The sequence below is a fragment of the Macrobrachium nipponense genome, chromosome 12 (genome assembly GCF_015104395.2).
Source record: "Macrobrachium nipponense isolate FS-2020 chromosome 12, ASM1510439v2, whole genome shotgun sequence".
In the NCBI taxonomy this organism is placed as follows: domain Eukaryota; kingdom Metazoa; phylum Arthropoda; class Malacostraca; order Decapoda; family Palaemonidae; genus Macrobrachium; species Macrobrachium nipponense.
Window position 1 is genome coordinate 41,054,084 of NC_087205.1, and position 14,366 is coordinate 41,068,449.

The following is a 14,366-nucleotide window of genomic DNA, read 5'->3' on the forward strand; positions in this document are numbered from 1 at the left end:
GCACACACTCCCAATAGATGACTCGTGGACGTGGGCACATACATGCACATGTGGGGCTGACGCACGTACATCCGAAGGAGACTCTCGAAAGCTCAAATAGAATGAGAATCCCTCGGAGTCGAACTCCAGGAAGCACCAAGGAGAGGGGCAGACAAACACTACTGCTGCACTATTTCTGCACTCACAACCTTCGATCTCTTGACGGGCGCCTTGAGATCCTTACAGCGATGAATAGGTCCTGGTGTTGGAGAAGTGGAAGAATTTGCAACATGTGCACGAAAGTGCGAGGTTGCAACACACTCGCGACTTGATGCAGAGGACGAAGTAGCTACTGCAGATCGCACAGGGGATGAAACACTAACGCTCTCAGGAACATTAACACTCGCAGGAACATGGGCGTGCCGCTCCTCACTCGCAGACGAAGAAAAGGCAAAGTCCTTAACCTTCCAACCCTTGATACGCCTACGCTGCAGAGATGGGGGAGAAGGAGAGGAAGACAGCACTGACTCCTTACGCAATCTCTTTGCAGGAGGCGGGGGTGATGCAACGTGCTTGCTTCCAGTCCTCCCAGCCAACATGGCAGAAAACCTATCTTCCAAAACAGAGTCCAATCTCTTAAGAACTGCCTGACATAAAGCATCAGACGGATCAGCAAGAGAAGGGGCCGACAACATGGAAGGGAGCTGCAGCGAACTGGATGGCAGCGATGATAGTCACGGAAGCAAACTATGACAACAGATGAGCGAAGCAGCGCAGTGGAGGAAACTGGGAGTGATGTCACTAGCGGTGCTGACACACAGCTTCCCCTCAACCCGAAGAGGGAGCAGATGCCAATGGCAGAGGGATACAAAATGGCTGACCCCGTGACGTCACCAGCGGCGCCAATGCTGTGCCTTCCCTCTGACTCAAAGAAGCGGCAATCGTCTCTGGCAGAGCAATACAATATGGCTGACCTCGGCTACCAAAAAAGACGAGGCCAAGAGGTGGGGAGAGAGCTTGGGTAGCCTGGGGAGGCGAGCATCCAAGAAGTGCGTCAGCAAACCCTCCAAGGAGGGTGGACCCCGTAGCCCAAGCGACCCCCAGGGCGCTGCCATTTTGGACGCCTCCAACTCTGAAACGAAAGAAACTGATGAAAAAGACTCCTCCCTCTCGGGAAGTAAATTAACTCCGGAGGAAGAGGGGGCGACATTACCTAATAAATCAGCCTGAGGGCCTCCCAATAATTCCAATGACAAATCAATGGAAGAAAAGGAAGGAGAGAAAGGCACTACACTAGCATGGGGTGTGACTGTGGCAGGAGACAAAGCATCAGGAAGAGGAGATGAAAATCCCTCTCAAGAAGGAAGGGTAGAAACTATAATGCTCCCTCTTACTATAAAATAACTTCCACTACTCTCTAGGCCAGGCACGACATTCCGTGCAGGGATTCGTTATGGTATAAACATTAGAACGACACCTACTGCAAGTTTTGTGGGGATCTGTCGCTGAAGAATCCAAAATACGAGAACACAGGAAATCTTGAGTACCTGGCCACACATGTGAGGCCGAGAAGGAGCAGAAGAAGCCATAATACAAGACACACACACACACACACACACAGAATCACAAGCGAAAACAGGCAATGAACCGGGTAAAAGGCCAAGAGAGGCCAACCACTACTCTCCCCCAGGAGGTTAAGAAAAAGCGTGGGTGCGTGGTCCTTGACAACTTTTCACCCAATATATGCACTCGTTGCCCGATCTCACAAGATTCCTTGCTTTTCTTCTATTTAACCGGATCCAGCGAGGTGCTAGAAAATTATCCTATTGTTAAGACCGAAGGTTTGTTCGCGTATGAACAATGTTATATCCTTATAAAATATTCAACTTTCTTGAGGGCAATTTTGCAACTCATCTTGTCAAGTACTACATTTACGTATGCTAGCTATATAATTTAAATTTGAAAGGAAGAGTAATTGTATGCAATATAAAGGAAATTCAGCAATGAAGTATACTACGGTTAAGAGCTAAGTAACAACAATCACATAAAGTTGAATGAATTCACTTGATGTCTCTTTAAAAATGAACATGTTGAACACTATCACCTTTAATTATGCTTTTTTTACTGCCAGCACTAAAAAAATGTACTTTTTGCAAACACTACAAGCTGTATGAGATTAATAAAAGAAACTATGTGGTACTACATTACACAAAATGTAAATACCATTTCTGGGCTCAGCTCGTGTCGGCCTGTGAAATATCCTTAAGTTCATTATTTCTATGTAAATAATCCTAATATTACCAGAGAAAAAATAAATTCAAGAAAAATGTCAGTCAAACTGACTCGCTCACTCTATAAAAGAAGTGTCGGTATGGTAACAGGGGCGAGTGAGACCACTACCACGAGCCATTTACCATTTAGACCTTCCATCACAAAATCCCCCACCTGAGAGAGCTGATACCAAAGGGTGATGCGTCCGCTACTACTACTACTACTGACGCCAAGCGGAGAGCAGCGCCTCTAGTGGCCATCCTTTATCATTAGCTCAACAACGCCAGTTGTAATTTTTGTCTCTGTTGTTGTTTTCGCTTTTCTGGATTTATTTTCTACGATGGAACGCGCTGCTATCGCTACGGCTAAGTTAAGTGCCCAAAAGGTCAAGTTTTCGTATTTTGGCCTTCCAGGGACCAGTATTTTCCGTTTTTTAGGTCATACACGGTCACCTGGTTGACTCGTGGCTGCCATGAGCCGCCTCGTGTTGTTAAGATTTCCCAGTCTCCCATACTGGGACATCTTATCCTTATGGGCTCTTATTTTGCGTTCATCTTCTTATTACATCGTATTTTAGAATTAGGGTACACAGCCCATACCTTATTACCTATTATCTCTTAGTTTGGTATTTAGGGCTATACTGTTATTCTCCCGCCCAGCATCCCAGCTCTTGCTCTTCATCGGCTACTGCTGGCTCCGAGTAGTCGACTGTTCTTAGGATCAGTTCGCCTCCTCCTGGGCTCCTTTCTCTCCTACTCGAGTGTCCCTTCTATTCTTTTACGATGTATTTATTTATTTATTTATTTAGTGTTTCATATCAGTGTTATTTTTGTGTGTTAGGCTAGCTCTGGCGCCTTGTACCTTGCATTGGTACAGTTGGGTTCACGTGGTCTTCCCTTGTGCTTGTGTTGCTACCGCGTCTTGGTCCACCACCGATCACGTGTCCCATTAGGCGCCTTACCCTCTCCCTTCCCTCCCTTCCACGTGGTAGGGAGGGGTCTGGCCGGGCCTCCTCGGTTGTCATGACAACCACTGTAGCCTTCCTCCCTCTCCCTCTGAGGGGGCCGGAGGAGTCCCGTACCAGCTGGGTGCCTGGGTGACCACTTTTTGTCTCGGGTACCGGGGTACCCGTTGAGTGGGAGTTTGGGGGGTTGGCCACCCCTCTCTCTCTCTCGCCCGCCGCGGCCACCCCGGTGTTCCCGTCTACTCTCCCCCTCCCATACCCTGCTCCTACCATGACGGACGGAGCCCCTGCTCGCTAGCCGGTGGCCCCTTCGGTTATCTGTTGTTACTGGCTCCGCCAGCGGGCGGGGTAGGAATTTACCAGTGGTCTACATAGCCTGCCTAGTATATCTTCTTTCCGCTACCGGAGGAGAGCTTGCTCACTTACCCGGGCCCTCCTCTAGTAGGCGGAAGGAAAGCATGTCTTACTCTATAAGTATACATGCCCTTACTGATGTTATTATTTATACTTATATATATATACCATCTTCACGGTGTTATTTTTCTGTCTACCTCCGTCGTGGTTTCACCTCTTTTGGGCTTCTCACCACTCCTGGTTGGTCTCCTTCCCCGTCCCCGGCGTACGCCGTGGACTTCAACCAAACCGCCCTACTAACCACACGTATTGCGGCAGAGGATTAGTCTTACTCTAACTTACATACTCCGGCATGCAACGGAGTCTATGTTAGGCTGTAAGTGTGTAATCCCGATACTCATGTATCCTTCCACTTACAGGCTACCAACTGCCAGGAACCAGGCTGCAATGCAGTCCTCCACGACCCCTGTGGCCACGAGGAGTGCAGGACCCATGCCCCGTGCGCCACTACCCACGGCGAGCTGATTGTCTGGCACCATGAGGCATGCACTATCTGGTATGACCTCGTGAGTCAGCTTTTGGATGGGGTGAGTAGGTTTCTGGACAATTTTCTTGTAATCAATTTTTTATCTTTAGTTTTAAGGCTTACTTTAAGCTGTAACTCCGCCATCAGAGGCTTCATATCGCCTTCTCTTTCAGGCTGCCGCCGTGAAAGAAGTCGCCTTGGCAACCTTGAAAGCTTGGGTAGGCGGCTTCGGTAGGAACGCCGCCAAGGGACAGCCTTATATTCTTGATAGGAAGTTGGCTATCAAGATCTTCCCAGGAGGGAAGGCAACGGGGTATGTAGACCCCGCCGCGGCAGCCCCACTCATAGCCTCGATTCAGCGGGAAGTGCAGCAGGCGTTTGGGTCCATCTCAATGCAAGAAACGGTGCCGGACGTCGCTAACCTGGACATAAATATTGAGCCAATGGCGGTAGGTGTCGAGGACTTGTTGGTCGAGGTAGGTGTTTCGGGCGCTCAAGGGCTACCTTTGGGCGCACCTGGATCTTCTTCCCCTGTCCCTTCTTCTTCATCTTTCCAAGGCTTCACGGGATCTGAGATCCCTTCGCCTTCACCCGCTCTTTCTGTGCCCCCGAAAGTGAAGGGACACAGAGAGCAGAAGACCCTTCAGAAGACGACTTCCAAAAAGTCATCATCTTCTTCGGCACGGAAGTCTTCGACATCCTACGCCGATGCGGTGAAGGCCAAGCCTAGCTCTTCCCACTCTAAGGGGTCAAGAAGCAAGGCTTCTAAGGAGAAGGCCCGAGCTCCTGCCGAGCCAGTTCCTTTTCCGGCATCCACCGGATCCGCTCCGGTGACTCCTGTTGGGGTGGCAGCACCTAGTGCTTTTGATCCTGCCACCTTCTCAGCAGGAGTATTGCAGCAAGTGGGAGAGATGGTCGGCTCTCTCGGTACGAGATTTGAGCAAATGTTTGCTCAACTCTCTAGTACTATCAATCAGTCCGGTCAGTCGATCCAGGACCTCTCTAACCGTGTTAGAGAACATGACGACCGTTTCGCTGGCCTGAATCAGGCTCCACAAGCGAACTTTCCAGTAGGGGGTACTGGTTTAGTCCAGCTACCACCTTACGAATCCCTGCCGGCTTTCTCTATGAATAATCCTTGGAGGGTGGCAGCTTATGCCCCCTTCAAGGATGGCATGATCTCTATTCCGGAGTGTGGAACGAGAAGGATTGAGGACTTCGAGTTCTACCCCCCCGGATTGACTCAGCCTTTCACAGGGTATGCCAGGCTGACTCAAACAGCTCTCAATAGAGAAGACAAGATCTCTAGGGAGACTGTTTTATACAGCAGGGATCATGCCCAGAGGGAGTGGGTTCACTGCCTGGAGGATTGGGATTGCACAAATACCAAACTCCAGGCCTTCAAGAGCCCTTTCACTATCTTTGCCACAGAGGAGGAGGCTTCTCTCCCATTTGCGACAAAGATGGTGGAGACGACTCTTCAAGCCGTACTTAAGGACGAGCCCGTTCCGCAGTTAAGGGAGGCGGAACCAACATCCCCGCTCTTCCCTGCGTTCGGCGAACTGTGGGAGAATTTACCAGCTACTTTCACAGTGGGGAAGCTGAAACCGGACTGTGCTATGGACCAGTTCGGTGAGAAGCTCCCTAGACTGCCTGATAGCCTTATTCGGGCAGAATTTGATGCCCGAACTAGATTTGGGAAGTCACTTAACTCCCTGATCATCACGGAGATGGCTGCCCTCTCGTACGCCACCGAACCACTTTTCAAGATCCTGGCGAAGTCTCAGCTTCAGTCGGTGCAAGCTGATGCTTTCGATTTTTTCACTGCCAGACGGAATTGTCGAAAGCATGTGTTGCAAGAAGTCACTATTAGGCATGAACCTAATAGGCTTCTTGCTTCCAGCATGTGGGGTGCAGACCTCTTCCCAGAAGCTTCTGTGAATGAGGTACATCACGAGGCTGCAAGGCTTAACCAGAGCCTTAGAGCCAGATGGGGTATCTCATCCAAAAGGAAGCAAGAGAACCCACCCGCTTCTGGTAAGAAGTTGAAAAAGACTAATAGGAGATTCCAGCCATACCAGAAGCAGCAGCAGCAGCAACACTTCGTCCAGGCTGTCCCAGTTACGCAACAGGGGCAGCCTTTGACTTCGAAGCAAAGCCAACCCATCCTCCTGCTGTCCCCTCAAAATCAGCCCTCGACCTCATACACCGTCTCGCCGGGTTTCAACTCTATGTATGAGAGCCAAGCATTCCCAACCTTTAACAGGTTCTCTAGGGGAAGCAGGGCGAGAGGTCACTTTCGTCAGCGAGGTTCAGGAAGAGCTGCAAGAGGCAAGCACTTCAGAGGAGGGCGCGGAGGTCAACCCGCTCAGCAGCAGTGAGGCTCCCCAGGTAGGAGGGAGGCTGTTCCTCTTCCGTCACAGGTGGGGGTTCAGCAAATGGGCACAGAGCATTGTGTCCAAAGGATTAGGATGGAGTTGGATCAAAGATCCCCCGCCAAACAAATCATTCTATCAAGTACCATCAACGGAGTTGACAGATTATGCGGAGGAACTCCTTTAGAAAGGAGCTATTGCGAGAGTCAAGCATCTAAAATTTCAAGGGCGCTTGTTCAGCGTGCCAAAGAAAGGCTCAACAAAAAGAAGGGTAATCTTAGACTTGTCAAAGCTAAACTCTTCATTTCGTTGCGACAAGTTCAAAATGCTGACCATCTCGCAGGTGCGACCTTACTTCCCCGTGGGGACCGTCACCACCTCTATCGATCTTACAGACGCATACTATCATATCCCTATAGCGAGGCACTTCCGTCCATTCCTAGGCTTCAAACTAGGAAATCAGACCTTCTCTTTCAAAGTGATGCCCTTCGGACTGAATGTAGCCCCCAGGGTATTCACGAAAATAGCGGAAGTAGTAGTCCAGCAATTGAGATCGCAAGGATAATGGTAGTAGCGTTTACCTCGACGGAGTTGGCTGATTCTGTGGCCCACCAACTGTCGAGGAATGTCTCAAAGCCACGAAGAAGGTAGTTCAATTCCTGGAACATCTGGGGTTCCAGATAAACAAAACGAAATCCAGATTCACTCCGGAGACTCGTTTTTAGTGGCTAGGCATCCAATGGGATTTATCCTCCCACAATCTGTCAATTCCGGTGGTCAAAAGGAAAGAAATAGCCAAGTCAGTGAGGCAATTCTCAAAAACAACAAGCTTCAAGGAGAAACCAGGAAAGAATCCTAGGTTCCCTTCAGTTTGCCTCAGTGACGGACATCCTTTTGAAAGCAAGACTGAAAGATATAAATCGAGTTTGGCGTTCGAGAGCAAACGCCAAATCTCGAGACAATTTGTCAGTGATTCCTCAAATCCTTCGCAACCAGCTCCGTCCATGGACAAAAGTGAAGAACCTTGCCAAATTAGTACCCCTTCAATATCCCCTTCCGGTGTTAACCATTCACACAGATGCCTCCCTGTCCGGTTGGGGGGGATATTCTCAATTCAAGCAAGTTCAGGGGACTTGGTCCGTCCAGTTCCGCCAGCTCCACATAAATGTGCTGGAAGCAATGGCGGTGTTTCTTACCTTGAAGAGACTCCTCCCCCCAAAGAAGTCTCACCTAAGACGAGTTTTGGACAGTGCAGTAGTAGTACACTGCATCAACAGAGGAGGGTCCAAATCCAAACACGTGAATCATGTCATGATAGCCATCTTTGCTCTAGCAAACAAGCACAAATGGCATCTTTCTGCCACCCACTTGGCAGGGGTAAGAAACGTTATAGCGGACGCATTGTCCCGGTCAGTCCCTCTGGAGTCAGAATGGTCTCTAGAAGACAGGTCGTTCCAGTGGATATGCCAGAGAGTACCAGGTCTCCAAGTAGATCTATTCGCCTCACAGACGAACCACAAGCTCCCTTGCTATGTGGCCCCCAACCTGGACCCTCTGGCTTATGCCACAGACGCCCTGTCGATAGACTGGAATCAATGGAAAAGAATCTATGTATTTCCTCCAGTGAATCTTCTTTTGAAAGTTCTGAGCAAACTGAGGACTTTCAAAGGTCTAGTAGCCCTGATTGCTCCAGACTGGCCAAAGAGCAACTGGTACCCTCTGCTTCTGGAGTTGGGTCTCCGGCCTCAACGGATTCCCAACCCCAAGCTGTCGCAACCAGTACAAATGAGGACTGTGTTCGCTTCCTCAGGAATTCTTCAGACCCTAACTTTATGGACTTCATGAAGTTTGCGGCTAAAAAAGATGCTAACATTGATCCCCAAAACATCCTTTTTCTAGAATCAGATAAAAGGGAATCAACTATTAGACAATATGACTCGGCTGTCAAAAAGTTAGCATCCTTCCTGAAGGAAACGGACACTACAACCATGACAGTTAATTTAGCTATATCCTTTTTCAGATCCTTGTTTGAAAAAGGCTTAGCAGCTAGCACCATTACTACTAATAAATCTGCTTTAAAGAAAATCTTTCAGTTGGATTTCCAAATAGACTTAACAGAATCTTACTTTACGTCTATTCCCAAAGCCTGTGCTAGACTTAGACCTTTGGAAAGGCCTACTTCAGTTTCATGGTTCTTAAATGACGTCCTCAAACTAGCTTCAGATACTGACAACTCGTCTTGCACATTTATAATGCTACTTAGAAAGATGTTATTTTTATTAAGTCTGGCCTCAGAGGCCAGAATTTCAGAACTGTCGGCTCTATCCAGGGATTTGGGTCATGTAGATTTTCTCCCCTCAGGAGAAGTTCTACTTTCTCTGGATCGCAGCTTTTTAGCTAAAAATGAGGATCCTCTTGCAAGGTGGGCCCCTTGGAAAGTCATCCCACTTCCGCAAGATCCTTCCCTTTGCCCAGTATTAACTTTAAGAGCCTTTCTATCTCGTACATCCTCTAGATCCTCAGGTCCTCTTTTTATGAGAGAAAAAGGTGGCACCTTATCAGTTAAAGGAATCAGACAACAGATCCTTTACTTCATTAAACAAGCTAACCCTGAATCATTTCCAAGAGCACATGATATCAGGGCAGTAGCTAGTTCAATTAATTATTTCCAACATATGAATTTTGAGGATCTTAAGAAGAATACTGGATGGAAATCACCGACAGTCTTCAAACGTCATTACCTGAAGTCCTTGGAATCATTAAAATTTTCAGCAGTAGCAGCGGGAAACATAGTTTCCCCTGACTCTGCACAGTAGTTGTAGTATAAGATCCAGGTCTCCTTTCTACCTACCTTGTCCAACATGCCTCACCCTACTGCTATGCTCTTCGTGGTACTCTAGCCTTAGCCGCTAGGATTCAATTAGTGGACTGCCCCTTATTTTTTTGCTAGGGGCACCCACACATTATGCATATAAATGTGCTTCAGTGTCTCTACCCTTATTTTTATGCTAGGGTAGAACACAATGTGTTTGTATATTTTGTAAATACCAATTAATCTTAGTGAATCTTTATATATAATTGTTTGGTTACCATTATACTATTTTGTACTTACCATTATTTAATTTAAGCTAATTTTAAGTACCTTATGTTAATATAGTGTAATTGGTTCTTTGATTCACTTATATTATATACTGATCTTTTTACAGTTTTTGTTTCATTTTGATCCTTCATTACCATCTTGTCTGTTTCTCTGGTACTATTTCACAGGCCGACACGAGCTGAGCCAGAAAGGGAAAAAAAGGGAATTTTTGACAAAGGAAAAATCTATTTCTGGGTGATTGGCTCGTGTCGCCCTGTGAAACCCACCCTGTTTTTTTCCTACCCCTTCCCACCCTGCAGGACAAGATGATCATTTTATAAAGGATGGCCACTAGAGGTTGCTGCTCTCCGCTTGGCGTCAGTAGTAGTAGTAGTAGCGGACGCATCACCCTTTGGTATCAGCTCTCTCAGGTGGGGGATTTTGTGATGGAAGGTCTAAATGGTAAATGGCTCGTGGTAGTGGTCTCACTCGCCCCTGTTACCATACCGACACTTCTTTTATAGAGTGAGCGAGTCAGTTTGACTGACATTTTTCTTGAATTTATTTTTTCTCTGGTAATATTAGGATTATTTACCTAGAAATAATGAACTTATGGATATTTCACAGGGCGACACGAGCCAATCACCCAGAAATAGATTTTTCCTTCGTCAAAATCCCTTTAGTGATATGGCTACAATGGCTCACTTCAGTACCTGTAACCTGTGAACTCGCCCACTGAAGAACAGAAAAAGGGCAGAATGAGCGTAACTCTGCTGTGCTTCTTGGAGCAAAAGGTGTGCGGCCTCAACACCAGCACGAACTTTGCTTCCATCTAAGGCGAAAAAGGGACGTACAATTGTGTGATACCACAGCAATGTCAAACTGGAAGAGAACATATGATTATTAAAACTGACATCAGTCAGCAAAGTATAATTCCCTACTACTAGTAACACCCAGGGACTCATCTGTCAACAAACTTACATACACCCTATGAAATGTGCTTTTTACACCGTTAAAATTTGCCAATCACATGGTGAGCATCTCAAAACCTGAATCAAACATGCAATAACCTTCAATTCATACACAAGAAAAAAATCACAATTTGTCGTAAATTGTATTTTTCCTAACTATACAAACCTGAGGTCCTTTAACATAAGGAATGTACTTACGGCGTAGCTGGAATTACGGCCGTTGAATCTTGAACAAGGTGGTTAAGCAGTAACTACGGTGGGGCAGGCTAGCCTGCCCGGATGTAAACACTCCACTTTGCCTTTCGGCCCAGGTTCAGATTGAGGGGTGGCATGAGGTGGGCATATCTGTAAAGGGCCTCAGGTTTGTATAGTTAAGAAAAATACAATTTACAACAAATTGTGATTCATTCCAAACCCTCGGTCCTTTAACATAAGAAAGACTCACTAATTGGTGGGAGGAATCTGAGTCAGCCTCTAGAACTGACTGGAGTTCTGCACACCTAGGCTACTCCTCCTGGTCGTAAGAGCGAGGAGGAGTGCCCTGCTGCCTCTGACAACTTGATCGGAGTATAGGAGCTGCATGATCAAGAGTCAGACTTCTGGGCCTTTTCGAAATGAGTGAGGGATCGTGACTCATCCGAAAAAGGGCTGTGAAGAAAACTTGGTGTCGGAGACATTAATGCAAAGTTCTGGGAAGGGTTTGCTTTATTGTCAGTCTCCTTCCTCCCCTTGCTAGATGAAGGTGCGGGATTGCTTCTATGATTCTGATAAGAAACATAGAAAAGGATGCTCTATGTGTAAGCTTACCGCATCAATCATCCGACCAGCCAGTGTGAGTTCGAGTCCTATCCTCAACCCGAAGGATGAGGAATGGAGGGTCGAGGCAAAGAAGGGGAAGAGCCAGTCGCTCTCGCATCCTTCTTAATTCTACAACTGCACACCATGGACGAGATGCAACTTGTCCTCTTGAAGGAGCGGGGTAAGCAAACACATCTTGCAAGCATCCACCACTGGTCCAAGGAAATGAGGTTCCAAGGACCTGTGGGCAGTCCCGAAGGGAAAGAAAGATATGGTCGCAATGACCTATCCATCTTCCTGCCCGACATATTCTTCGGAGTGATGTCCAGTACCCATCTACTGGTCTATCCATCTGCAGCAAAGTCTCTCGCGGTCTCGTATCCCACTGTGGCAAAGTCTCTCATGGTCTCGTCCCACCAACATTCCATGGTGGGTGTCGATACTTATGGGTACCGGAACATGGCAGTAGGATGAAGTAATGACTGATCTGGATCAACCGATACAAAGTCCACAGCGTAGTCGTGACTGTCTCAGATGCTTCGACAGCTGCCGACTGACTGTGTTCGGTTGTGTGAGGCAAGCCATCCATGCATCCGAGGTGTAGTCACGTGACCCTCGCCTTTTGAGGGGTTATGCCAAGAGACCATACAAATCGTCTATCTGTTGCCGCCGATGCTGGAAGGCGAGATGATGATTCTCTCAAGGCATGTGCCCAACAGATGAAAGTCAATTGCCTTCTAGAGACCGAGGTCCCTGATGGCAAGACAGAAGTTCTCATTGTAGTTGAATCTCAACTAGGGAGAAACAATACTATGTACCATTGAAGACGAAGGTGATAAGTGAATGCAGACCTACGTCTTCACAGCTAAATCGAGAGAAGTTAACTCTCAAGATTCTGAACGTAGAAAAGTCCGGCCGATGACACTAACCCGTGAAGATGGCTTAATCCCTGTTGTTTTACAGAGGACTGAAAATGCTAAACCGCTACTTCATTGCTGTTCGGTGAGAAGTCGGAGTTGCAATGAAAGCGGAGAGCTTTTCAGTAATGAAAACACAGGGATTGTACTGCCTGAAGAACCGCTTCTCATGGGCTGAATCAGGGAGGACATCTATATACTTGGAAGTAGAGCTGGCAGGGCGGGGAACAGGTGATGTCCTTCGTTATTCATCTACAATTCGGGGTGGACAATGAACAATTGCACACCTATGAATACGAGATATATTTAGAAGACAAACTCAGATGTCTGAAGAAATCATTCCACGTCATCGCAGCGGCAGGTGCGATGCAGCGGGAGACTAGGCTACAGAGTTCTGTTACCGTGCGGTAAACAGAAAGATGATAGCGAGTCTAGTGGGATATCTCTGTCTGAAAATTCTCGCAATGTCAAAGGCAATGCAGTAGAGATGGTCATTCACGTATGTGAGAATTCCAGCCAACCAGAGACCTAAATCTGTGATTGCCGGGCAAAGATTCGGTTCGTTAGTCAATCATCGCAGAGGAGAGAGACAATATCCGACCGTACTATCTCGGAGAACCAGCTGGTACTGGGCTACGGCAGGCAAGGCTGCCAGGCAGCCCATACACCACTAGCTCTCGCTCACTCGTCATCCTGAGTTGCCAGGTAATCCATTCCAAGAAGGAATGCGTTTGGCTAGAACCATCGAGCGCAAAAAAAATACGCTCGAGAATTTTGCATTTAATTGAAACTGATTTCGGTGAATGCAAACGCTGTGGTGTTGTTGTAACAATACCACAAGTATCTCAATATCGAAACTGGTAACTCCTGGGAGGTTTGCAGGGCAGTCCCGAGTTGTAGTTTAGTCTCGGTCACAACCCGTAGAGTTAACTACAGTATGTGCCTACACCTCGGACAATTCAACTGATAACAGAAGCATGTCGCGAGGGCAATATACGTAGTATATTTGTAGGTTCCTGTACATAGACCTCCATCCTAAATTCTCTTCCATTCAAGGAACAAGAATAAGGACTGGAAGCCAACCCCCTTCATTCTCTAATGAAGAGAGCGAAGGTGAAGATTTCCAGAAGGAAGACTTCTACGGTGATAACAGGATACTGAAGACGATGGTTCAAGCCGAACTGGATGTTCCCACCCGTTCTTCTCTATCCCGGGGTTGACCGCCCACTGAGGTGACGGAGCGTCAGGTCCATCCAGGCTAAGCCCTTCCCGAGATATTCTTCCTTCGGCAGCAGTACTTCTCTTGAACGCTAGAAACTCCAGGAATTCGAGCATTTGGCGAGATTCCCAATTATCATTGTAACAAGTATCTGGGATTCTCGTCTCGCCCACTCTGGACTGTGGTTTCGCCCAAGTGTTTGCAGATCGTAGAAGACCAGAACACTCGGAAATGCTAAAAACACCAAAGAATTCTAAGCGCTCGACAAACCCCCCCCCCCCCCCCCCAAAATTCGTCCTACGATCATCGGGTGGTGGTCCTCCTGATTCCCAAAGAAATTGAGGATAGGGCAAGATCCTTCCTCAACGCAGGGACTTACGTCCGGTAGGACCCGAAGGTCTCTCCAGGAACGCAGTCTCGACGTGGAATCCTACGGAGAACGCTCTGCAGGATCCCTCCCCTTCCCGTCGCAGCCATAGGGAGAGAGGGAATGGGTGAGGAAGATTGGACACTCACTCGCATTCCCAGCGGAACTAGCAGTTGGAGAAGCGAGTACGGGCAGCCATCACTGTGCAGTGATGGCTGCTCAAAGTCTAGGAAAACATTACCGTATGGAGAAAACGTTTTCCCGAGGAGGGTTACGAACTCATACTGTAAGCTAAATGTCTGCCGCCACCGTGACCGTTTGTCTGGGTGGGGCTGAGCAAGCACCTGACAGGAGAGAGCCGATACCGTCCTCTGACACGTCCCAGTCCTCGTCGAGGTTGAAACCTCTCAAGAGGACCGAATGGGGAGCCCACCCCAGTCTCTGTATGTGTGGTCCAGCGGGACCGTCACGTGAACGGCGGTGATGGTCACTTCGAGAGTCTGGGAAAAGTCATCGTCCTCGCCAGCCCCCCACAATCTCCTCCAA

The 14,366-nt window shown here is 47.8% G+C and overlaps 1 protein-coding gene across 2 annotated transcripts in view; it reads right to left on the minus strand.

The window, feature by feature from the left end:
• The window catches only part of LOC135224501 (tetratricopeptide repeat protein 39C-like), a 245,508-nt gene that overhangs the window by 174,671 nt on the left and 56,471 nt on the right, over window positions 1-14,366 (minus strand). For both annotated transcript variants that reach the window (XM_064263519.1, XM_064263517.1), the window contains exon 6: window positions 10,262-10,430. In XM_064263519.1, the coding sequence (XP_064119589.1) occupies window positions 10,262-10,430 (169 nt within the window). The remainder of the gene's footprint in view (window positions 1-10,261; window positions 10,431-14,366) is intronic.